At 40.1% G+C, this 26,707-nt stretch overlaps 1 protein-coding gene across 6 annotated transcripts in view; it reads left to right on the top strand.

Moving 5' to 3' along the window:
- The window catches only part of Oamb (Octopamine receptor in mushroom bodies), a 121,472-nt gene that overhangs the window by 91,230 nt on the left and 3,535 nt on the right, over window positions 1-26,707 (top strand). For 4 of the 6 annotated variants that reach the window (XM_071714623.1, XM_071714621.1, XM_071714624.1 and 1 more), the window contains 9 exons: window positions 8,004-8,481; window positions 14,324-14,967; window positions 20,014-20,151; window positions 20,754-20,852; window positions 20,983-21,110; window positions 22,431-22,568; window positions 23,070-23,352; window positions 24,738-24,899; window positions 25,285-25,598. In XM_071714623.1, the coding sequence (XP_071570724.1) occupies window positions 14,707-14,967; window positions 20,014-20,151; window positions 20,754-20,852; window positions 20,983-21,110; window positions 22,431-22,568; window positions 23,070-23,352; window positions 24,738-24,899; window positions 25,285-25,598 (1,523 nt within the window). In that variant the 5' untranslated portion in view covers window positions 8,004-8,481; window positions 14,324-14,706. The remainder of the gene's footprint in view (window positions 1-8,003; window positions 8,482-14,323; window positions 14,968-20,013; window positions 20,152-20,753; window positions 20,853-20,982; window positions 21,111-22,430; window positions 22,569-23,069; window positions 23,353-24,737; window positions 24,900-25,284; window positions 25,599-26,707) is intronic. The other 2 variants (XM_071714626.1, XM_071714625.1) reach the window with 2 other exon arrangements.

Raw genomic sequence — 26,707 nt, forward strand, 5'->3', positions numbered from 1 at the left:
AGATAAAACGCGACGCACGAAATAAATTTCGCGAAAATCGCGATTTCTCGATCTCGCGGAAATCTCGTTAATAGACTTGATTATCATGGATAACGAAAGAGAGAGCCATATACGCTATACCTTCCGGGACGAAGTTTCGAGAATAACTTTGCTAGCCGCGGAATCGGGTCTGTGAAAGAGTTTGCACCCGGAATTCGAGAAGGATAAACTTCCCGTACGGTATAATTCGATACACTCGGAGAACGGAGTCACAGGAAATGGAATATAGAATGGACTCCGAAATAGGAGAATATTGATATGTTCTCTTGGATAGTTTTTATGACATCGATTTCAGACAAATTTCTTTTTTAAATTTTGTTTATTAAATGTTGTTCTTTTTATTTAATTTTTTTTTATTTTAATAGGTATTTGAAAAATTATATTTAATTTATGTTATAAGGTTATAACTATATTATTCTTATAATTGAAAATTTAGTGAAACATTATAATGTTTTAATAAAACGTTTTATTGTATAAAAACTAATTATGTGCTCATGCAATATACAACATATATCATCATCATCGTAATTATTCTTTGATCATAATAACGTTAAACTTTATAACGTTATAACGTTTATTATAACGTTAAACATTATTATAGCATTAAGCTGTTATTTAAATATCTTTGATTATTTTACACCTGTGTCTCTCTCTCTCTCTTCCTCTTTTCTCCCGGCGTGATAATGTTAAATTATAATTTTTAATAATAGCCTTTTACGGCCTCGTTATATTAAATGGCGAGAAAAATGATAAATAAACTCGATGCCGGGTATATTAATCCCCGGTATTAATTTTCAATCTAATCGACGGGCGATTGATTATTATTGTGTTAGTATTCGGAGTATTCGCATGGTAATTAGCTGTGGCTATCCGCGAAACGACATTGGATACGCCAATGTTTGCATATATCGCGTTATGAGAATGATACGTTAAAGTTCGCTGGACCTGTTCCTAAGCCGTTTAATAATTCACCAACAAGGTAATGTCTGTAAGTGGAGCAAACTATAATTACCGAACTATGTCGCCTGTTACAGCGAAATGCGACTTGTTCAATAACAATTATGCGGGCGATATATCCCGCCACATATTCGCCGGAGAAAATCGGGCGGCGAAAGTTTAGCGCTAAATTCATAAAGATGGTAATAATACCACGACGATATAGAACGAGAGTAATAACTTCTCTCTAACTGCACGCTTTGTATACTAATTAAACTGCCATCCCGGACGCCATTTGTTGACGCGACCGCGATTTAAGCTATACCGCCTCGTGAAATTAACGCGATGTTACGACGCGCGGGTTATTAATTTATCGCAGTTTCTCAAACCTTTGGCATAATCATCGCGAATTATTTAATGAAACTTGTGCAAAATGAGAAATACATTTTCCGACATCGTATAGTATCGTATGATATTTTCACTGTGCGCGACACCAACGAGATAATTATCGCTGCTTGTCAGTCTTGTCACTTAATTATCGGACATGGTGATATTTGATAATTCAGTTAGGTCTTGCAGGAATTAATTATCCTATCAACCATGCAACAATTGTGTACGCTTACTGTACCGCTTACACGAATCATCATGCCTCGATGCACCGTGATTACACTCGATGCACTTTGATTCAGCCCACCATGCTGTCTGTATTAAGGACCGCCATTATCGCGATTTCAATAATCATCTTACAGAATCTGACAATCTATTTTTCGTGCTGTTTCTTATTGCCTCATTGCAATTCATTAAGCAGCAACTTTTAATTTTATTCTTCTTTCATTTATCAGTTAATTGCGATCCGAAAGCGTTTGAATTCCATTATTTCGCCTGTAACTTCCATTATATCAAGTGATATGAGTGTAAAGAATACGCGTGTTATCTCTTCTTATTTTTAAATTCTTGGTTTTCTATTATCTACAAGTTTGACCAATATGATTCGCAATATGCGATGTGAGAATCATGAGATATGTATCTCACAAAAGTAATCGCTAATATAAAATAGCAAGTCAATTAATTTTGATGACGAAATATTCTTAGCTTCACTTAATAATCACATTTTACGTAAGAATTTCTGTTCTCCGCGCGATTCAATTACGGTTTTTTTAATTAACTTGCGCGAACTGATAACAAGACTAGATTATTTCTCGCGAAACTCAAGATTCTTAAATTAGTGCGGATTTATTTCTCAAATTTCTCGACATTACTTTCTCTGTTCAACGTATATAACGCGTTTAAGTAATATATAATAATTATTTATACGTTTCGCGAATATATGCTTCTGCTCTCAAACGGTCGCTGATCGCCGCTCGATTAAAGTTTAATCGATCGTGCATCGATTCGGACGGAAAGACAATGCGCTTGGATGCGCTCTGATGAATTCGCAGTTCACAGAACAAACGAACGCGGCCTATTGAGCGTGTCGTTAATAACATTTCCAGGCTTTTCCCGTTGACCCGCCTCTCGCCAGCCACTCTTGGCTTCATCTCCAAGCGCCGTGTAACATCAACGTCGGCCTCTTCCCCGACTTGTGCCACTTCGCGTTCGTATTCGTGACAAGCTATACGAGGTGAAACAAGCTCCGCGGCAAGTTATCGTCTACTGTAATGCAAAAGTACCGTAATTGCGCATGCAATGAATAATCACCGCGATTTTTATAACTGGATTAAAATGCTGGATTATATTTTCCGCCACAGAAGTAATCGTACCAATTAAATTGCTCGTTAATTGTCTTTGCAGCTTTATACACAATCGGCATTGTCGAAATGTCTCTCGAAATATGCTATACGGTTTATATCACGCACCATTTTCCATTAATTCGTGCGTATACATTAACACGCAAATAACAATCATATAGAAGCAATAATCAATGTTCATGGCAATTTGATATACATATTTCATTAAACAACTGTTTAAGCTATGGTAAAATTGGCTAATAGGTATAGACTAATATAAGACTAATCAGTAATATTAAAATCCGACTATTGTTCAATAGCCGTTTGTTAAACAAATCAGAATTTACAATTAACATTATCGCGCAAAATATAAATAATGGCGATGTTTTGATAAACAGAGCTATTCTATTTCTGAAATTTTCCAGGACGAGCAAGTGTGTCGCATCTATCGAAAAATGTATATTCTATATTTATATAATAATTTTGGTGTTTACTTTCACGTTACGTCATGGTTTATATAAATTAATTAATTTTACCTTTTACTGCGAGCTGCAAGAAACGTTGTTAATTGCATTTGTATTGGGGCAGGAGTTGTGCAACATCGTACACTAACGATCTCGTTCGACGAGAGGCAAGAGATTTCAGATTTTCGTTTAGTCGCAATTTAGGCTACGCAAACTTTCGCCAAGACGCCACCGGTTCCACTTTCCTCGTCGTCTTTTCTTTCGCGTCATTTTGCCGAAGTTACGCTTTAAATTAAATAAGCAACATTCGCTAGGGGGAGCGAATCTATTCTGTAATGGACCAAGGTCCAAGCCGGAGGCAAATCCGAAGGGATCTGTTTTAGATTTGCACTCTTGCGAAAATATCCTTACAATTTGCTTACGGGCGTCTTAACGCGGCATTTAAGTTAAGAAAAAATTTACACCAGATAATCCGCGCATCTCAATCGAGAAACTATTATTATTTCTTATAGTATTTTACGCTTAATTAAACTTAACTTGAATTTCTGTTGCATTCGTCTTGAGAAGTGTTGGATATGTAATGTTCAACAAGAAACAGTTTTTTTTTCTATATTTGTTTCTAAAAATTGTTTTATTTTTTTTAGAATTAAATTGCGATTAAAAAGAGAAAGGGAATGTATACATTCATTAACAATAAGTAGCTATACATATTTTGTGAACCAAAATATCAAAGGAGAATACAAATTTAACGTTTAATCCATGTCAAAAAAAACCTCGTCATTATTGGTGAATAATAGCCATTTTATGATGCTATATATATTAAATATATATTTGAAATATTATATTAATAAAAAGATTTGTGCACATACATCAATGCACTCGCACTCGATGTTAATCTAAATATTAGGGTTGATTTTTGACGGACATGTTATCGGAAATTCTCTCAAACGCGAAAGTACATTGATGTATGTACGCATACTGGTGTTTCGCGTTTGGAGCTTACAAGAATGCGGCGCATTTCGAAATATTTTTTTCTTTTTAGAAGCATACGCGTCAATCATCCTCCGACCTCCGATATTGATTTCCGCCGCGTACATTTATTGTACTTCACGCGCCGATGCGCGCCAAGATTTTCCGAGCTTTACTCCCATTATTAATCATCGAAGTGTAATTTCGCGCGACTTATGCCGCTACGGGAGAACAAACTTTCCTCAGAGACCGAGGACGAAGAAAAAGAAAGAGATCCGACCGACGCGCGCGACACTTCGATCCCAATATCGAAGCCGCGCGGAATTTATGCCGGATCGAGAAAGCGAATCTTACGGAAAGATACGGGGCGGGAAAATTTATGTACGCCGTCGAAATGAATGCAAAGATACCGGGCACGGCGGAGTAACTGTTCCGGAACTTTTCGCCGATGGATGTAGCAATTTAAAGTTTCCGGGCTCTCGTTAAATGGTCTCGGCTCTAGTTTGGCGCCGTCATGACTCCAATGAGGAGTTATGTCACGCGCCGATTAAAAGTCAATGCTATGAGAAATTGCACGGAGTTAGGGGCAATTAGTTTTAATTATGAAAATTGAAACGCTCGAATTTTTCGACGGACCGCTCGTCAATAATGATGTCTTTCGATAAATGTCGCATATTCATAAATTACGATGGCAAAGAATGTATCGCGTATGTATGGCCTGTATTTCAACAAGAAGATCAAACAGTTTAGATTTTTAATAAATTATTTGCTGAATAACGGCGCGTAGCCGGCGCAATTATAAGCAGGTTTGTTCTCTGCAATGTGCCTCTTTTCTTTTTTCTTGCATCTTTGTTTCCGGTTATAAGGACGCTTTTCTTAACGCCTCGAACTTCTGCACATATAAGAACGGACGAAAAAAAAAGTACATACTAAAGACACGCCGCGCTATGCACATGCCTAATAACCGTTCTCATTCGCGCGCGCATCTTCTCATAAAAGGCCGTTCTTTTGAACAGACCGACATGCATGAATACGCGATGAACATGTACACGACTGCTCTGTAAAGCTCGTAGTCCGTAGATATTCTCTCTGCGCCACTCAAATTCGGATACGTTTATCCGAATACTTTTTCCTCGGTATCGCACATATAAATTACAAAATTTTGTTTATTGCAACTTCAGAGAAGTGGGTTGTTTATTCGTTATTTTCCAATTACCAATATATTTCATTATTTTATTTTATAAACAACATGCCGTATAGGTACTGAAAAAAAGATTAAATGGATTTTTTTATGCTGAAAAGAGATAACTTTTTTCTCTAATATTTACTTTGTTCTCTAATATTTTAAAATTTAGTACAGTGCAATATAAAATAAATAATCTAGTTTTAATATGAGCAAAGTTTCGTGAAAGCTCGTAGCGGAAATGAAGGCTACAACGACAAGATTGGGCGAGGGAAAATATAACTTAGACATAACGCGTATTTACGCATCCTTTATGTGTATTTGCACGAGAACAAAGAGCTAAAAGGGTTAATTATAGGCGGCATTTCCCTGCTGACTACAACTTCACGCACTACCTCGGCATTTCGATGCCATATCTTCACGTTTCACCATTTCGCTCGGTTGCAAACATACATATACGTCCATTGTAGCATGAATGTCTCTTTCTGTCCTCTCCTTCTATCTATCGTTTGATATTTCTCGCTTGTAATCCCTTTGCCATCTCGAAAGTGTATCTCACGCATGAGTAACAAAAGGGCAAATAGCCACGCACTTAATGCTTTGTGCGCGACTGTCTTGTAATACCGATAGATGCAATGTGTGCGAAATAGAGGAGCGAATAGCTCGAGGTAACTTGTACTTTGTAACTTGTAATTAACAAGCACTGCTGTATGGATTCAGGATGAAATATAAATAAAAATGACATTTGAAAAGATAGGTGTAGAAATTTGGAACTTGATATTTAAAAAAATATATATATATGTATTATCAGATTAAAGATACAAAAGATATGAGATATGAGAAATATAATTGTAAACACGCAGCATACACAGTGAAATGTAAAAGGCTCGAAGTAATAAAGCATTCAGATAAAGCAGATTTTACGGTAAGGCTACGGTGCTGACCAAATATCTGGCATGCAAACATATTGCAGATGGTAATAAAATTTAAAAAAGTTATCTCTTTTATATCGCAAGATTGAAAAATTCTCAAATATTTATACGTACATCTTAATATTAAAATTATACGCGTTTGACGATCGTTACATTTGAAATTATTGAAGACATACTTTTCTCTCGTTTTATTTCACTTCCGAGAATTTCCAATGGATTACGTGAAACGTTTCTATCGAGCAGGCGTTTCACTCAGATGCACCAGGTGCACACCAATCGCAATTAGAAAAAGAATGAAAAGAAAGCAATAGTATTTGTATCTGTAACCTATAAATAAGACAATGACAAGGACACATATTACAATGTGGATATACCTTATTTCATCGTACACAATATTATAGAGAGATTTGCTAACTATTTTGTAATTATTATCAACCGGTTGGTAACAATTACCATATTTGTTACTACTTGCCAAATATTACGCTGAAACGCACAACCAAATGCGTTTGTTAAGTACTACAAGATTTTTTTCAGAGTGCAGAAACATTTTATTATACTAATACTATATTTGGTCATACAAATATGGTTTGCCTATGTTAACAGAGGCCAAATATTTAAATGCGTAAATGTACGTGTATAATCCTATAATATTTTGCTTTTATGCTCGCGATTAAATAGGTATAAAGTCAAAGGTTGACATTTAATTACGTGTGGATAAAACTAAAAGTATCGTCAGAAAATTTACATCGCTCGTATTTGCGTGATAAAAACGTACGTTTACGGCAAAATATATTCGCGTAAGATCGTTTCTTTCTTTTTTTCGTTTTTGTCAGATCTGTGACGCCTACACAGACGCCTTCAACGATATGAGAGAGAGAGAGAGAGAGAGAGAGAGGTCATTTGCATTGCTTGAATCAGGATTCTCAGAAGAGGTGACTCGCACGTAACGGCGCTGAACAGAAATATCGATCGATGACCTTCGTTCCCAGAATCTATACCAACGAATGTGTTTCGTATTTGAGTGGCCGTTATCAAATTCTCGGGCCTTCCTTTTTGCTCGCCCGGGCTTGTCCATTCATCTACGTTCAATTCCCATCTAGTCTTTGAACCGAATTCCCTATCAGCTTCGAGCACATCGCGTTCCGCTCCTCGTACATCCGATCCGTTTGGTAGCATAGAGCTATCAAATTTAGAATTCCAGCAGATTCGAAAGTCACACGTAGCAGTGTCAGAATTTAGGCTACAGAATATTGGATTACAGAAATAAAGACGGTTGTAGAGAACAATTATCAGAATTATATATAATGCATATTGGAGTAATTTGATAATTATATTAAATATTAATTAATCTTATCTATTCGCGTATATAAAGTAAAAGGAAATTCCATCTTTAAAAGGGAAAAAGATATTATTGATTTATTAATTTTCAAAACCAACTCTCTGAAAGTCTGATCGCATCAAAGAAAGTAATTGTCGTTACTATTATATTTATCTATACTTAATAATTATTTTATTACCGGAAAACTTAGAGAACGAGAGGCAGAGAAAAGAGATTTCTTTTTCGGCGAGATATATTTCGTTAAATGCGGAGAAAACGTAGCTGCGTAGTAGTAGCTGAATATTTTCCTACAAGTGCAATATCGTCATCGTTTCTCTTCTAGATTAAACTGCCTCGTCGATTGCAGTCTTCGCCAATTGATAGTCAGCCGTTGCCGTAGTAACAACGGGATTATTCTCGTGCTTTCTTTTGCAGACGCTACCGTACGGTGGGCGGAATGAACGCGAGGACGAAATAAATCATCGACAAGTGCGTGCCCGTGGGATGCATTACGCGCATTACCTCGAGAGGATCTCCGTCGTCGAGGCAGGGTCGATCGGGCGAAATAATGCGATCGAAACGCATCAGGAAAGCGGCGCTGTTCAGATTGCTCAGATACAGACAGTGCGCCAGGTGCCGGAAGATAACTTAGCGTACCCGAGAGTATTCGGGGCGATAGGTCGACGGGAATAAAGAGAATAGGGGAGCGCACGTACATACGAGAGCACATGAGACTGATCGCCGCTGCGGCAATGATCGACGAGCGTAATTTCACTTCGCTGGCTGTGATTTTTACTCCTAGACTCCCGACTCCAGAGGCTTGACGCGTGGAAATCGCTAAGACTGATCAAGGTAGACTGCTCAGTGACTTCGCCGAGGAACACGTAAGCCTGGAAACATCGTTCCACGACGAGTAAGTTGTTCCACGTCATCCGATCGGATCGATCAAATATGTATATGTATATAAAAACGGTAAACATTATATGTCGTTAAATTAGCGTAAACGTTAATTACGATCTAATTGTAAGTGTTGCCTGTAACTCCTTAAGATCAACTATCCCACCGAAGAATAATTAAGGCGAGTTGATCTCACATCTTCGCGAAAACACGCGCGTCGCGTCGCTTCCCTCGCTGTACTCGCGTTTATTAGCGTCGTCGAGCGCGCCGCGCCGGTAGCATACAAACGACGCGCAAGAATTCCCTTCGTGGAACCGGCAATATATACACGCGTGAAGCTCGATACCGCGTCGTCGGATAACGATCGCGCGCCCTAATAAGAAAGCAACGCGAGCAAAACACGGTTTCCCTTACACCGCAGATATGTTCATCGGACGAACTTGGTGCGTTCGCGACTAATCGCGTTCAAAGACTCGCTCCCGATTATCTCACATCGTTTTCGTCGTTGTTGCAAAATCGAGACATTTCAAGAAAGACCTCTTGGCGAGAATTTGATCGAAATCTGCGATAACTATTGGTCACGCCAAGTGTCAAAAACGAGGGTCTACTTGGAGACTTGCCGGACTCTGAAGAGAAGGAATTGCCGGCATTAGAAAAGTTTGAGTGGCACTTGAATCGCGGATAGTTCAATAGTCGGACATAGGGGCTAGAAATATTTCGCTGCATTGGCGGAAAGAGATCGTCACGCCGCGGCCGTCATCGTCGTTATAAAGTTATTTGGCGTCTGAGCGAGAGAGAATCGAAGAGACTCGCTCTGAGGTGCTTTGCGATATCTAGACAGCGGAATAAGAATAGAGAGAAAGTAACACAATTAAAAAGTGCAGGCAGTCGAGAGGAAATATAATATCAGAAAAGAAAGGCGGAAGGGGAAAAGGGTGGAAAGGCAAAAGTTATTACTCGCGAGCGAGCGAGCATTTTAAATGTTTGGATTGAAAAGAGGAGAAATCCGAGCTGCGGAAAAATCGAGAAAAGGGCAATTAAGGAGAAGAGAATCGGGCAAGGGCCGAATGGGAATCGAAACGTGAAAAGGTAGAAACGATTTCGAGCGGATGATTCGGGCTGGGGTTCAGCGCATCAGAGGAATAGAAGTGGAAGAGGTCAAAACGAGATTTTTATTCGGTGTTTCAGTGGAGATATGTATGTATCTGCGCAGTGATTAAAATAGAGGCTGCCGAAAATTCGGCCGCTTAAAGACCGAAAGCGGATGATAATTAACGCGATCTTCTTGCGATTATTTAAGCTGAATTTCCGGGAGGAGCCCTCTCACTTTTTCGGCACATGCGAGAGAGGGATATTTCGAAGATATTTCGGCTAAATTAGACCAGAAATTGCGAGGTAAACGATAAAATTATGGGCGAACACATTGTGCTTCGAGAAATTTGCCTAATTAAAAGCTCGTCGGTGTGTTTTTTAATCAGCGCTCCTATAAAGTGCTGATTAAGTATTATAATAATAGTATAGTGGTAGTATTATTCAGATCCTTGTCGAGCGCAGGTGCCGGACTTTCGTAGCACGAAGGAGAGCGACGGTAGCGGTGAACTCATCGAAAATTCATCCGGCGTTTTGCGCAACTCGAGGAATAAATTGCAACCAAACCAAGAGGGATCGTTGGAAATTCATTCGGCATATCAGATCCCCGCGTAAAAGCGATGTAATTAAAGAAAACCCGCGAGAATGCCGAAGAAGCCGCGAAGAGAGGGATAATTGAAAATTCATGTAGCGTTTTAGCGTCTTTTTCTCTTCGTGAAAGGTGCGAGAGAAAATAATTGGACGGTTCATTGGACGTCTTAATTGACCGCATAGAAGAAAAAAAAGAAGATTAAAAAGGAAGATATCGACTCCGATTCCTGGAGAAGAAGGAGGTGAAATTTCAAACGATCATTGGATCACAGTGGGATTAGCTTGGTATGTCCGCTAGCGGGAATTCAGACGGTTGAATTAAAGATTCAATCGGCTACTTTCATGAACTCGAATTAGAAGGTGCGGTGGCGAGGGGCGAGTTATCGGTCTCGACAAGCCATTCGAGCCGGTATTTTATTTGATTTCGAGGAAAACATATAATCCAGCGGAAATCGATGAGCGCGGAGGAACGTGAAAAATTATTCGTAGCAAAATTCAGCGTCGCGCTCGACAAGTGGAAGACGCGTCGTTTGTGAAGATTGTTGAGGAAGAATAAGAAAACAGTTCGAAAAGGAAAAGCGTGAAAGATAAAGGAAAAATTCCGGAGACTGTCAAACGATTGCAAGTTTTCGCGGTCTTTTTCTTCGGATAGAAATCGGTCTCCTCGAGAGAGAGAGAGAGAGAGAGAGAGAGAGAGAGAGAGAGAGAGAGAGAGAGAGAGAGAGAGAGAGAGAGAGAGGGGGGGGGGAGGAGAGAAATAAAATCTTCCGCCGGTTTGTTTTGCGCGGAAACTACCGCGAAAGGTACGGACCCGATATCGAGAGTCCTTGACAGCGAATAAAACCACCCACTTGCACTTCGAAAAAAGGGGTGAGCGGAGGATCGTCGGAAGGGAGGAGGAGGAGGAGGAGGAGGAGGAGGAGGAGGAGGAGGAGGTCGTCCAAAGTTGTTTAGCGAAACTGATTTACGCGGAATCTACGCCCTGGGAATTTTCAGTGTCCCCGGGTATCGATCGTCCCTGCACTATACGCCCTGCATTTCCGGACACGTCGACAAACGATCGGCGGAAGATCGCGAGAAGACTGCGCCGAAAAATTTCCGTTCTCGCCCGTTCTCGCACCCGCGCATTCGAGGCGGAACGTGATCGTACTTTCTAGGAAGTCGGTCGCCGAAAAGTCAAGCCACCATGCAGTCTCGTTTGCCCTTTTTTGCCGCGTAACACGCCGCGCTGAAGGGAAGTCCGTGAAAGGGGGAGGACGCGGGAAATAGCGTCGAGAAGGAAGGTTGCAATTTCCGGCCGGCCACGTAACGGTAAATTCATTGCGCCGGGAGCGTAATCCTGAGGGACGAGCGCACGTAAGGCATTCTGAATCGAGATTTCGTGACTTAGGGCACAAATGCGCGTCCCACGGCGCCGTTTGTTAAGGGCAATACATATACATTCGGACACTCTCTCTCTCTCTCTCTCTCTCCGCCCTTTTTCTCCGCTCGCCGCCCGGTACGATTGCCCGAAGACGACGACGAGAAGGAACCAGCGCGAAGAACAAACGGGAAACTTCTAATTCGCGCTGAAGTGACACGAAACACGAATCGTGAATAGGCGGAACGTGATTATCAGAAGGGCACACATTCTGCCGAGCGTAATACGTTCTGTCACGGCGGATTATAAGGAACAGAGTCAGTATAGGCGAGAATATTCCTCGCGAAGATCCGTTGAAGCACGAAACGCGGAAGCGAGGCGAGAATTGAAGTAATTTAATCGAAGTGTGGTAAGAAGAGAAATAATTTTAACTCTATCCTTCTCTTTCTCTCTCCCGCCGCCCCGAAGTCGTCAAATATGGAACGACGAGAGTAATCCGATTTTTTCGCTTAACGAGCGGCCATTTATACGCGCTTTCATCGTAACGGAGATTCTCTCGGCACGAAAAGGGTCGGGGATTTTCATTTGACGAAAGATCGTGAAATATTCGTCGCCGAGTTGAGCGGCAAACGTGTACTCTCCGCCCGCGAAGCAAGCAACAGGAATCGCTGATCCGCTATCGCTCAACGTCGATAGAGAAGCGAAATTTAAGAGAAAAAATTTTTTTTATCCTGTAATCACGTAGGGATCGCGGCCGTAATCTGTTCGTGTATCCTTTCAATCGTGCGTGTTCAAATGTGAAAGTTCAAAGCGTTTCTTTCCGAAGACGCCAATAAGAAGAACGTATCTTCTTTAGTGAAACGCGAGAATTGGAAATTGATTTAACGACAGTACATCGCTAACCTTCAGCTTTTTCCCGGCTAAAGCGGATCGTTCGTTAGAGTCGGAAAATCCTGTGGAATATGTATCAATCCCAGAAAGAAACGCGCGGGATATCTTTTGTTTTAAAATTCTTTAAAACGAAAAAGTTTCATACCCTCTCTCGAGAGGGTTCGATTGTACATTTACATTGACAAAAGTATCGTGGGCGATTAGGATTGCTTCTCGAAATCACCCTCAATTTATAGGAAGATTCGCCCACAGCTTCCTAGAAGCAGTTTCGCTTTATATTGAACTAGGAAAACGGGGAAAACGGGGTGACTGAGTGAGATCGAGGGAAGGGGCATTTAGCGGGTCGTTTCGACGCCGGTAAAACTCGCGGTGAACGCGCAGTCGACGATCGCACCTAATAGAGGCGACGACGCTGTTTGCAATTCTTGTTCGGGATAACGTCGATCTCTCGAGCGGAACGAGCGGCGGAAAACTTCCATCGGATTCGATTTGGTAAACGGGATAACGAGCACCCCCCGCGAGTGGGCGAAGCCGAGGACGAAGGATAGAAGGGGCGTCGGTGGGTAGATACGTGATCGTCGTGGGTGGCTTGTGCAGGGAAGAGTGAAAAGTGCAGTCGAAGCAGTATAACGTGGCTGAAGCGGCCTCCGGAGGAGAGGTTGCAGGCCGCTGCGGGTTTTCGATATATCTCCACCGGCGCTGCTGGCGAGGGGAAAAGGGAGAGAGGGAAAGAGAAAGAGAGAGGAGGCGAGGGCATGTGAGGGTTGCGACGACGATCAAGCGAGCAATGTCAGCATGTCAGGAGATCCCAGCTATACAAACACATTTCCCTCCCCGTATCTTTTTTTAGGGATACGCTAATAGATCCGCGGCACGTGGATCGCATGACAATAGGTCGATGACGTTGACGATTAGGACGATTTCATCGAGGCGATTTTTGTCAAGCTCCCCCGAGCCCTCCCGCGCGTTACGTCAGCGAAAACTGTTGCCGCGCGAGATAGCGTATTGAAGTATCACATTCGTGGAGTCGCGCGTTTCGTTCGATCGAATAGTGTTAAGTACGTAGCCGTGGTTGGGAGAGTCGCGTAGAATTCGAAACACGATAGATAATTAAACGCACTCGAGGAGATTCGAGGAACTTCGCGTTGAAATCGCGTTGAAATCGCGTTGAAATCGTGAGTAAAGGAGGCGACGATCGACTGACGTCGCGGCTCGATGTAGATCGCGCGCTCGAAATTCGCCAACGGAGAGAAAATGGAAACGGCAAACGACAAGTGAGCCGCAGACATTCGAAACACAAACTAGATCAGTAGCTCGCTAAATTCGATACCCTCGGCGCTGCGCGCTGTCTGAACCAACGTCGTTTAAAGGTCGGTTAGATGACATATTCGAAGTGCAACGCGAGCGATTGTGTGTATATGCGGAGAGAGCGAGTGTTATCGATTATCCGGGGGATATATAACGTTTTGCGATCGTGCTTGCGACCGCGAAACTATAAAGTGTCGGATTGACTACCGGGTAGTGTATGATCAACTGTATCGACGAGCGTGCATGACGTGCGCGCATTAACGAGCTCATCCGACTGTAATCGTGGGAATATTGACGGAAACTCACGGGGATTGGTCTTCATTAACGACCGCGTACGACGAAAACGTACAAATAGTTTTCGATAAACGAGACAGGGAATTAACTGGCTTATAGCAATTAACACTACGCCGATGGTGCAGAAGCGAGTGTAATTTATTCGGCAAATTTGACCGTCGTTTTTAAGAAAGTCTAGTGACAGTCTTAAAAATAATTATAAAACGAGTTGTATAATTCCTGTGTATAACATTAGTTGCATAACGTAATGTCTCGGCGACACTCGCGTAAGATATAAATAATCGAGAAATAGATAATTAAGAAACCAAACGTAACTAATTGATAGATTAACACACGAAGGAAGCGTGGTTGCCCTCAAGAGTTCAAGGACCACTGTAAACATCGAGCTTCTTCAAGTCTTCTAGTCCTGCCGTCGAGTGAATCGATCGGCCAGTCTTCGGTTATTATATATCTGGTAGCGCGAAGCGCGAGAGAATTGTGGTGTTCTGTGAAAACTGCAAGGATCACAGTGTCCGTTAATCGTTTTGAGTACCATGACGTTTAAGTGTTAACCGCGGAAGAAAACTTTGATCCCGTTATGACGGCTCGAGATGCCTCGCGCGTCTTATCGAGTTCGCACCACCCGTCGTCGTCACCGTACCGGATATCCTCTGGAGTCCTTCGACAGGATCGCACGGGCGTACCCGAGGACCGCGAGAGTTAATTAAAATGCGAGAGTTGAACGACACCGCATGCACTGCTTTATACGAGGGCGTCGAGTGGTCAAGCCTGTGGAACGTGATTGCCCTAATCGTCCTGGCGATCGTCGATGTCATGGTGGTGGTGGGTAACGTCCTGGTCATTCTGGCCGTCTATTGTACCAGCAAGCTGAGGAACGTGACGAATATATTCATCGTGAGCCTGGCGGTCGCCGATCTGTTGGTCGGCGTCGCCGTCCTGCCGTTCAGCGCGACCTGGGAGGTTTACAAGGTAAGATCTTTTTTTAATGCGTCAATTGGCAACTAATTCACGAATAGATATTTTTTTTAATGTAAAAAGAGAGATAATTAATATGATCTTATAAGTTATGGGAATGGGAGGATTTGTCAAGCAAATTATCGATTTATGATTAAAAATGAGAGATCTATTTAATGTAATACTAGCGGCTTGGTGACAAGAATTGAACTGACTCTTTGTCCAGCGCGGGTCGTTAAAATCAACTTCGCTTAACAAAAGATACAGTTGTCATAATAATACATCGTCAATAACAAGTATGTTATAGCTTTAAATTTAGAGACCACATTATAAGATAGTGTTGAGATTAAAAAATTCAATGCATATAAATATACAAAAATATATATATGTGTGTGTGTGTGTGTGTGTGTGTGTGTGTGTGTGTGTGTGTGTGTGTGTGTGTGTGTGTGTATTACATTAAATCTTTCTATATTTGTTTATAAATTTTATATTATTTTTCTAATAATTGTTATAAAAAGAGATGAAGAATACATTGACAAAAAAAGAAAGCGTTCGATAAAAATGATTTATCGTATCACAAAGAGTCGATCGTGCTTTATTAAAGCAGCGCATCCTGTTTCGCACTTTATATTGCCCTGTCAGGATTGCATTTTGAATCGACGTTATTCACACTTTGTCGCAATCAATAGTGCATTTTTCATACAACGGCCGGGCACAATAGCATCAATCGCAACGGCATTACGTATCGATACAACGACAAGGTGCCTGCCAGGGAAATTTCATCCACTGTACTGGACGCTCACTAACGCACGGTTTTCGACAGGATCGATTTAGTTTGGCCAAAGCGTCGAATTCTGTCCCACGCAATATCCGCTTGTTGTCCCGGGCGAGGTGTATTTGGCGGTGGATGGGGTGCGCATTGTTTACAAAAAATATTACTATTCCGAAACGTACTTGAGCGTAATATTCGAAAGTTCAGCCGTTCTCCGATATTTGAAGCTGGTTTTTATTTCAATGCGAGAACTACAATGTAAGAACTGTGTTCAATAGAATACGTATTTTTGGACATTATAGTTGTCTATCTCTTTTGTTTCTTTGAGATCTTTACTGTAATTTATCGATTCAATAGATCTTTGCGGTAATATTTCCCGTATCTTATTCAAAATTATTTACATAAAAATAATATTTTTTTTAGAAATTTTTCATTTTTCTAATTGTAGTTAAAATATATTTATACGCAAGATATATTTTTAAAAACAGTTACCACATGTGAAGAAAATAATATTCCCAAGCACACACACACACACACACACACAATTTCCTTTCTCCTTCCGAGAATATCGCATCGTTAATCGCGAGACACTCTCGCTCCTCTCTCGCTCATCTTTTTCTCACGACGAGGTAATTCCTTCGACGTATCTCTCAGGGGCTCGTTACGCTACCCCTTTGAGCTTTGTCTCATCTTTTTTCTAATATGATTAAAAAGTATCATGAGAGAAGAAACGCGCGATGGGGACGGCGGTACATACATTTTATCCCCGAAGTCGTCAAACGAGCCTTGCCGGTTTAAGTGGGATTCACGGAGGATGCAACAGTTTGTTGGCTTTTCCCTTTGGTCCTTCCAGCTTGGATTTCCGCGTGCCTGCGATATTCACGTGTGTGTACTGCTCCCCGAGAACCTGGAAATAAGTCGGTGGGCAGTGGATGGAGTACGGAAGCGGCATGAATCTCTCTTAGCTCGAGCCGAGAATGAGGTGTTCCATTTAAGGGGACTAGGCAGTCAGATTTATCGAAACTAAAGCTTTTTTGGGGGAATTTATTACATAGAAATGAATTTAAACCGAAACTTGACTCATAAACTATATTACTATAACAAAAAAATTTTTTTAGTTGAAAATATGCATTAAAAACTTTAAACGTATTTTTCTCCGTTACTTATTTTCTTTTCATTTTACAGTGATAACTCAAATACAGATACTTAAATCGACTTGAAAAAATTAAGCATGTTTACAACATGTATAATTTCGGACTAACAACCTCTAAAAAGTCTGTGCAAACTCTAGTTTTTGCGAAAAAAAAATCAAACAGCTCTTTCTTCGTTTTTTATAAAAAAAGAGCCTGAGTAAAGTAGTCCCCTTAACTGAAGTTTACACGATATAGCGCAAATTAGTTCATCGCGCATTTATCACGATACGACTCTTTCTTCGAACGGTCTTCGTTCCTCCTTTTCTTCTGGAGGAATTTATCAAGCGCAGCATAGAGCGTCTTCTCAGCGCAAAGAGAAAAAATACGATAACGAGCGTCCTCGATGCAGAGATGCATGGTGTATATTTGTAAATCTGTTCGATTTATATATTTCAATGAAAAAGTAACTTAAATAACTCCACTTGGCAGGCCGAAATTAAGTATCGATCGCTGTGCCAGTAAGACACAGCAATATTGGACGCTAAATAAGAAATGAACAATAGAAGTCTGTTAAGCAGCGGCTGCTTAAAAATGTAATACATAGACTTGCAGTTGAGTAAAAAGTAAAAATAGATATCGCAGTATTGAAAAGTATAAGATAGATATGTATCTTAATATTCAGTTAGTTTATATTAATCTCAATCAGAAACAATTAGAAACATAGAAAAAGAGATACAAGAGAGGATTATAAGCAAAATATATACTGCATTAATTTAATATTTTCTCCTATCATTTTCCCGAAATTAGACGCCTCGGGACATCGTTTAATTAATGTATGCTGATATAGAATGTATCTGTATCATGCTGCCTAGTACCTACTAATTACATGAGATAAAATTGGCTTTAATTAAATAATGCGCTGTCAGGCGAGTTTGAAAACAAAGATGAAAACGGGACTATAGAGAGGTATATATTTTTCACTTGTTCAACTGCAATCGCGTGAATAATAACAAATAATTAATAGAATTTTTCCTTTATTATTAGTTATTAATAGCATACTCAACTCAAGATTTTATTAAATATCTTAAATAGAATTTACTGATATAGAAAAGCAGAGAATATTACCACATTTGCAATTTCTCTTTGCTGTGTCTTCAAATTTTATTTTTGATCCTATCATTGATATTGTATAGAATTTTAACATTTTAAATTTGATTAGCAGAATCGTCTTTTTCCGAAAAAATGACAAAATTTCCTTTTCAAAAACTGCAATTATTATCAGCCGAAAAGCATTCTGGATAATAAAACTTATAGAAATCCTCAATATTCGATTAGATCATGGTAGAATGCAACGTGAAAGGAAACGAGCGATCGGTGAATTTAAAATATTAGCAAACAAGGAACGGAGGATCGATTTGATTGCAATTTGTCGGTGACCGTGCGCAATCATAGCTACAGTAATCTGACCGTAAATAATGAAAGTTAATTACTGAATTCCGATATCGGTATAACACGCGTAACACCACTGGCCAAAGCTAATTCTGAACAGGTGGTTGTAGTCTCGTTGGAGATGCGCACGGTTGTATCGCACGTCATTATGCGGGTGCGTTGCGCGTGCAACACGAGCGTAGAGAGATGCGCGCATGCCGCATACATGTATGCGGATTCCATTGTACGCGGTTACATTGTGAATCACTGTCCGACCTGAATGGGAATTGATCCGACGATTGACGCGCGCCGAATCCCCGCACGTCTTATCTGATGCCCGCTAGGTTTTGCGATAACGCGATACACATCGCTGTCAATCACATGCATATAAATAGTCCGTCTATCCACGATAAGCCTCGCCCGGTGTATCGATGGTTATTTTTGCCTCAATTTGTGTTACTGATTTGACAATTCGACTTTTCACCTGCACACATTAGGGGAGACCGGGGCTCGTTGGCACCGTTTTCACAATTTCGGCATTTGAGTTTTTAAACAACTAATTTTCATGATTAAACAGTACTAATATGATGGAGAGAACCTTTCTTTACGTTTTCATGCCAGGAACGCTCCTGTATACTGTATACTGTATAGTTTCTTTGTAATAAGTGAAATACGAACATGCTGCATTGTAGCCAACTTGCCCCGATAGTAGGGTAAGTTGGCTATGCGACAAAAGTCCATGTTAAATTAATGAAAACGTAATAGAAACACAAAGCGGGTAACAGATATGTACTTCTTGACTTCTTGATAAAGATTGTATCTTTTAAAGTTATTTTGTAATAATCGAATAGCAAAATGCTGTTGCAGAAGAACAATTGTAAGCTATTTTAGATATAGCTTTCTTCAATATAAAAATATTAATATAAATATATATGTAGCTTCTATCAGCATTGTAGGTAGCAAATCACATGCTCACACAGGTCTCACGCCCGCGGCAACAACAAGTCAAGCTAAGCATGCCTTGATATGAGCCAACATACCCCATCCCTACATACGTTTGATTTCAGTCATTTTCTTACAATAAATTACTGTTGTTTCTCAAAATGACATGTCGTATAGTAATAGAAACTTTTCTTTTAACTAATAATACGTCACTTTGATTTACTTCTCAAGCTGAAGAACATTAATACGATATTTTGAAACGCTCGAAAATTTACTTGCCACCTCTTGAATTAGAGTTTTCTCTTTTTCTATTGTAATACTTGTTTGATTTAAATAAAACTTTGGGAAAAGTACCTATATCATAAAAGAGATATTTTGTGATAACTTTTCCATTATTTCGTTCGCTATAAATACATAAACGGAACGCATTGCCAACCTGCCTCTTGTGCCAACGAGCCCCGGTCTCCCCTAAATATTCGGAAAATGAAGCGAACTGTATTGCAGTAAAATCAATTTTGGATTTGGTCATATTTGAAGTTAAATAAAGAGTAAAGATTTTATTTCCAACATTTCATACACATTTGAAAATATTTGGAAAATGAAGCAAACTGTATTGGTGAACTACTGTCTTGCAGTAAAATTAATTTTGAATTTGGTCATATTTGAAAGTAAACAAAGAATAAAAATTTCGTTATTTCCGCTATTTGCACCAAATAGCGGAATATTCATTGCCACTGACGTTTCGTATTAAATGTATTTCTTTTAAACGTCTTTTTCTCTCAAAAGGTCTGGATATACGGAAATATCTGGTGCTCCATGTGGCTGGCGGTCGACGTTTGGATGTGCACGGCGTCGATATTGAATTTATGCGCCATCAGCTTGGACAGGTACTTGGCTGTGACCAGGCCAGTCAGTTATCCTCAGGCAAGTACCACTCAGCACTCATGAAAACTATTATCCCAAGGAGATCAGACGCGCGTTACGCATCATTCAATTTGGCCACTCCGCTTGACGTGGCGTTTGTGTTCGACGGGAATATTCCCAAGTGTAACACTTTGCAGAAACAAAAAATATACCGAGAGAAAGTGAAATTAAAAGCGAGTTCTATAAACGGTGAAAATCTTACAATTATTTTGAAATTTTTGTATTTGAAGAAGAAAATATATATAATATTCACAATATTATTATTAGGCTACCAAGATCCAGTATGGACCGTAAATGGCACTTTTCTCTCTAATTGATTAAATTTTTGTATTTGCTGTTCAAAATATTTGCAATGCTCAATTTGGTGCATTGATCCTTACATTTTAGAAAATTAAAATAACAAAAACATAAACTTATGCGCATCGGGAAATGAAAAATGAAAAAAACACGAAAAACATATAATTAAAAAAATGTGATTTTTCTTTTCTAAAGACGATATACCGACCAATCTCGTTATCTCCTTATCTACGCAATTATCGCGTCCCTGACGCGCATTTCCCCGTTAATCGTCTCGTTTATTTTTCTCGTTTCCATAAATCCAGCTTATGTCGACAAAGAGGGCTAGATTGCTGGTGGCCACCGTTTGGGTTTCGAGCTTCGTTATCTGTTTTCCGCCTTTAGTCGGCTGGAAGGACAAACGGGTGCGTACTAGCCACGGCTTCGCGCTGTTATTTCGGGACGATTTTCAATCGTCATTCGATCGGCCCCGGCCAGCCGGCCGGATCGTGTTTGTTCCGCACGCGTTTTTAATCGCTTCCTCTATTCTCGCAGTCGCATACTACGTTCAATGATACGTATCCCTCATACGGCCCGTCCAACACCACCACTATACTTGTACCGATGAAGCCGTGCCCATGGATCTGCGAGCTGACCAACGACGCCGGCTACGTCGTTTACAGGTAAGTCTCGCAAGGACTCTTGGACCTTCATTACATACATATTGGATCATGACGCGTAGTAGCGAGAAATTACACGAATACTTTTCTCTTTGCGTACATCGGTATAAATTGGTTGTCCGTTATCCAGTGAAATAGCAGGCGTGTCGTAAAAATGGAGCCATGGAAATGCCTTTTTAATGTCTTCTCTGCATTAAAGAGACATTATACAATTTAATTGAATTAATTAATTTTAATATACGCTACAGGAAGAAATCAGAATACAGGATTAAAATTGTATTTTAGATATCGAGTTTTCTATTTGGATTTGTTATGTATATAATAAAATTTATACAACTGAATTATTTGCATAATATTAATACATATATTGATATCTAACATGTATATTAAAATCTGAGAATTTACGTGACGTACAATGATCGAATTTTGAAAACAACAATGTAAACATGTCAATTAAAGATCACATTACTTTTGAAGCAGAAATGTATTTGACATTTTCGCAAGATAAAAGCACATCGTATGTACAATATCATTCTTGACATATTTTATTTCCGTTTTAAAAAAAGATAAGCTCAAGAGATTGTAGGATTTGTAACTTGACAAATAGTACATACGACATTAGCTTTTGAGTTAAATCCGAAATTTCGTTGTGGATAAGACTGCGCCAATAATAACAATAATGTGAGTATTTTGTCAGTTTATTGTAACAGAACACATTGTAACAGAAATGTCGACTCTATAACAACATAATTCACGGCAGAAGGAAACAGATTTTGATTGCCGTCCACTCCTAATACAGCGATTCAACTGTTGCGTTAATTTAATTTTTATGTAATATACAATAACTTTTTAACCGACTGACTTATTCGTAATGCGACACTGAGGATGGTCCTATAAAGGTCCGAAACGTCTGTAGTTTTAACTTAAATATAGAATATTTTAACACCAACACCCAGTTACGGCTCGATGCTCCATATTCTTTGATTGACCAATAATAACAGTTTTATTTCTATGTCGTTATATCATATTGTGCGAGTGAATCAAGGTCGATTATATACGCACCGTACGGTGGTGATCAATACGCTGATAAATCGTAAACGCCTGATGCGTTTCGAGTGCTGTCCAGCGGACTCCGACGTGGTTCTCGATTGCGTCATCTTGTCCATTGTTAACGCCGGTAGTCAAATTAATATTCGCCCATAGTCTGATGATTTGCGTTGGACTGCACGCGCAGAGAAGCGTCCGATATGTTATCGCGAAACGGGGAATACGCGATTATCACCAGCGTGACGGGAAATCGCAATATCGCATACTGTGTTGCAGCGCCCTGGGCTCCTTCTACATACCGATGCTGGTGATGCTGTTTTTTTATTGGCGGATCTACAACGCCGCGGTTTCCACGACGAGGGCCATTAATCAAGGTTTTCGCACAACAAAAGCCTCGAAAATGTTTGGCACCAGGTAAACCCTCGCGCCAGTTTTTTTTTCCCCCCCGAAACTTCCGTTTACCAGAGTAGTGAATTTATTTTTTACAATATTTTTTACAATCCTGCAATCGATTTTTATCACACATTTATTTGTGTCACTTTTTTGTGAGATCGATGTGAATACTGATCATCTCACGTTAATTGCCTTTTATCTATAACCGAGCATATCTTGTCGGACACTAATTATTCTACTAATGCAAATTTTTAATATGGCACATAAGACAAATTCATTATCTCCTGTCATTCCCTTTTAATGAAATGACGCTGCAAATGAATTTTCCTGCATTCGAATATGTTTTTCCACGCTTTGTTCTCTCTCGAGTCGTCATTTCGTTCGCGGGTTCTGCGGTTGAGCTTCTTCTTCGCGCGAGAGAGAGGAAGCTTCCTTTTTACGAAAGCTTCATTATGCCGCTGACAGGCATAATAGAGAATACGCCTATGCAGAAGCACGACGCATTTTCCTATTCTTATGCAGGTTCGACGAACAAAGACTGACCTTACGAATACACCGCGGCCGCGGTAGCGTCCACAACGGCAGCAACAACGGCAACTCGAGAAGTCCGGACTCGAGCAGCCGCAGCTCCGTTAAGCGCGAGAAGTTCAAGATCTCGGTCTCCTATCCCAGCACCGAGACTCTCAACACGAAGTGCAACACCCTCAACAGAACGCCGTCGAGATGCTCGCAAATCTCGGTTCATTACAGCAACGGACAGACGCAGACGCAGCTTTGTCCGGCCTCGCAAAACACGCATCTTAAGGTAAATTAGATTTTAACGAGCTCCATTCGCACAGATCTCTCCCCGAGGGCACAATTAACTGCTCGAGACGCATGGACCCTTGTTTTTTTAATTTTCCGTCCTTTTTTTTATCTTTTAAGAACAACGGGGTCTTCTCCGTCGCAAAATTCTACAATCTTGACATATAGTTTTATCGTTTTCATTGAACAAAATCATTTTGGAAAAAACTATATGAAAGATTTATATATACTTTTTTGTATTACTGTGTATAATATATATTTATAATTTATAATATACTAACACATTCGGAAGACTGGAATTTAGCTGTCGCTGTTGGAAGTGATGTCGAACGTGCATAAATTTCCAGCATGTTCCAGCACAACATTCCCGGTGACATTTTGTCGCTGCAATTTCGAGTGCACACGTTTTTTTATTGGCGACTAATCGACGGCATTTTGCAAAATGAAACGAATCAAGGATCACTTTTTCGTTCAATAAAACCGACGTACTCGTTCGATCGGACGGGGCTATCGAGCCGTATAAATTCACTCTTTTTCCTCTTTTCCCTCGCAGTTTTGTTTCACGAGGATCTCCGAGCTTTTATTTGCCGTTTAAATCGTCGATTCGTAATTATTCTCCCGCATGTGAGTACGGATATCGCGCGGATTTACAGACGGACGAAACGAAGCAGGATATGGACACGCATCCGTTTCGTTGAGGGCTTTCGCGTCATGTATGATCGCTGACACCGATAAATATATATATATCCAGGGAAGAAATAAAAATCTATTCCCTCATCGCTTCTTGACAGATGTGGATGACAGACTTTTAATCTAAAGATATATCACGCTGTTTTATAGACAGGCACGAATTAAATTCTCATTTTCATATATTCTCAAAAACGCAAACACAAAATAAAGATTTGCAAGCCAATCGAGATAAAACAGCAACAAGAATGTCTCTGTGCTTGCATTTAAGCACGAATAATTAAATTTTAATCTCTGGAAAAATCTATAAATCGCGTTGTGCGGCAGTTATCTGTTCCACACTTTGATTCCGTCCGTAAGAAAGCACGAGTTTTCAGTCGAATATGATCGCCGTATTGCTGTGGCAATACCTTTAACAACAGTGACTTTAGACGCTGCTCGCGATCGTCATGGAAAAAACGACCGTTTTACGGCGTCCGTAAATCTCGCGCGAAAGTGAATCTATATTTTATAGGCACACGTGGTGTGTGTAGGTGTGTGTGTAGGTGTGTGTGTGTGTGTGTGTGTGTGTGTGTGTGTGTGTGTGTGTGTGTGTGTGTGTGTGTGTGTGTGTGTGTGTGTGTGTGTGTGTGTGTGTGTGTGTGTGTGTGTGTGTGTGTGCCGGAGTCGTAAAGGCCGACTTGTTAAATCCCCTTTCAGGTGGGTGGTGTCAATAGGGTCGGCAGCAGCAAAAGACCGAGCAGGCGGAGCAGCTGCGAGAGTCAGGTGACCGGCGACGAGTTGTCGCTGCGCGAGATGACGACGAGCAACGAGGAGAAGCCGCGAGTGATGAAGCTGGGCAAGAGAAACATAAAAGCCCAAGTGCGTCCCTCCATGTCGGCTCGTTTTTACGGCTTTCACACCTTTGGCTATCGGATACCCATTTTTCATTTCAAATGTCACACAAAAAACGAACGTGCAACGTTCGACAGTTTATTAAGACGTTATTTCACACGACGGAAGTTCAGTTTTTGTCTTCAGTCGACTCACAATTATAGTGATAACGTCGATTACTTGTCGGGATTAATTTGGATCGCGTAACAGTTAATAATCAAAATATGAATGCACGTTATAAGCGAGTTAATATCTTTTACTTTGTTAAAAGATGATATTAATTCTTTTATAATGCGCATTCATATTTTAACAAAGTAGATATTTAAAATATTATGTCGGTTGACGGTGATGCTTGAGACAAAGATGTACGCAGGTGAAGAGATTTCGCATGGAGACGAAGGCGGCGAAGACCCTGGGCATCATCGTCGGCGGCTTCATTATGTGCTGGCTGCCTTTTTTCACCATGTATCTGGTGCGCGCGTTCTACCCGAATCACATCCATCCAACCGTCTTCAGCGTGCTGTTCTGGCTAGGATACTGCAATTCCGCGATAAATCCATGTATCTACGCCCTCTTCAGCAAGGACTTCCGCTTCGCTTTCAAGAGAATCCTCTGCTGCAGGTGCTCCTGCATACAACGCGCCAACACCCTGCGACGTGGCAGTGACGGCAGCCAATTGGCAATGAGGTCAGTGTTACAATTTGTATTACAAAGTGTATTACGCGTTCTGCGATTTACTTTTGTGCACGGTCGCACGTTTCCGCGCCGGATAAAAGAAGCGTTTAAGTCGGCGTTGCGATTTGTATTACAAATGGAGCGGCATTGCATTCTGCGATCTATTTTCGCACGATCGCGCTTTCGCGTCATAAGGAAGGAGACTTAAAAAATTATCAATTATCTGGTTTATATTTTGAATTTAAGATTTAAATAAATGATTAATTAGCTAAAGACTCTCGATATTAAAATTGAAGAGTAACGAGGAAAAGTGGACTATGAGAGTCAACTGCGGTTATTTGTGCGTAAGTTGACGCTATGTAATATTCAATTAATGATTTAATACAGACTATAAATCGTACGTTTCGACTTTACTTTGAACCATCTTCAGCGCGACGCGCGGTGATAGATACATTAAATAATCTCAGGCTCTCCGAAAAGTATAAGGTAAATTAGTATTTAAAAGTATTTAAAAATTGCATGTATAAAGAAAGTATGTATAACGAATGTATAAAGAATAAATTTCAAAAGGAAAAACCAAAAAGTTCCGCTAATATTCATAGTTCGCAAAATATTCAGACTAGAAATGAAAATTGAGAATAATAGCGGCAAAGAGACATGAAATCTACTCACTAAAAGTTCGGAGAACGCGAGATTGACAAACTAAAGCTCTAAGAAAGACTGAGATGATTTTTTAACGACGGTAATTGATATAATCATTGATATAATATATAATTTTTTTTTCAATAGACAAGAATTAACAATCACTACGCTCATTTTACATTCATGAACACAGCAATCTAGAAAAGAAATTAGAAGTTGATTCAAAAACATCAGAGACTTAGTGGAAAAACACCAATTCTATTCACTATTTTTGTTCCGTCTCAACTAATAATCCTACAATCACAACTACGTTTGAAATAACCACTAATGGACTTTCATTGTCCTTTTCCCCAGTTGAATACACAAGGAATAGTTTCCATCATTATTTGAAATTCCCTTCAACTCGTCGTCTTTCTCCAATAACATCCACAGCTCTTTCCTCACATCTATAAGAAATAACTGGTTCAAAAATTTAACTT

Source organism: Temnothorax nylanderi, unplaced genomic scaffold (assembly GCF_030848795.1).
Source record: "Temnothorax nylanderi isolate EJ_2023f unplaced genomic scaffold, tnyl_v1.0 TNYL_tig0143_pilon, whole genome shotgun sequence".
NCBI lineage: Eukaryota > Metazoa > Arthropoda > Insecta > Hymenoptera > Formicidae > Temnothorax > Temnothorax nylanderi.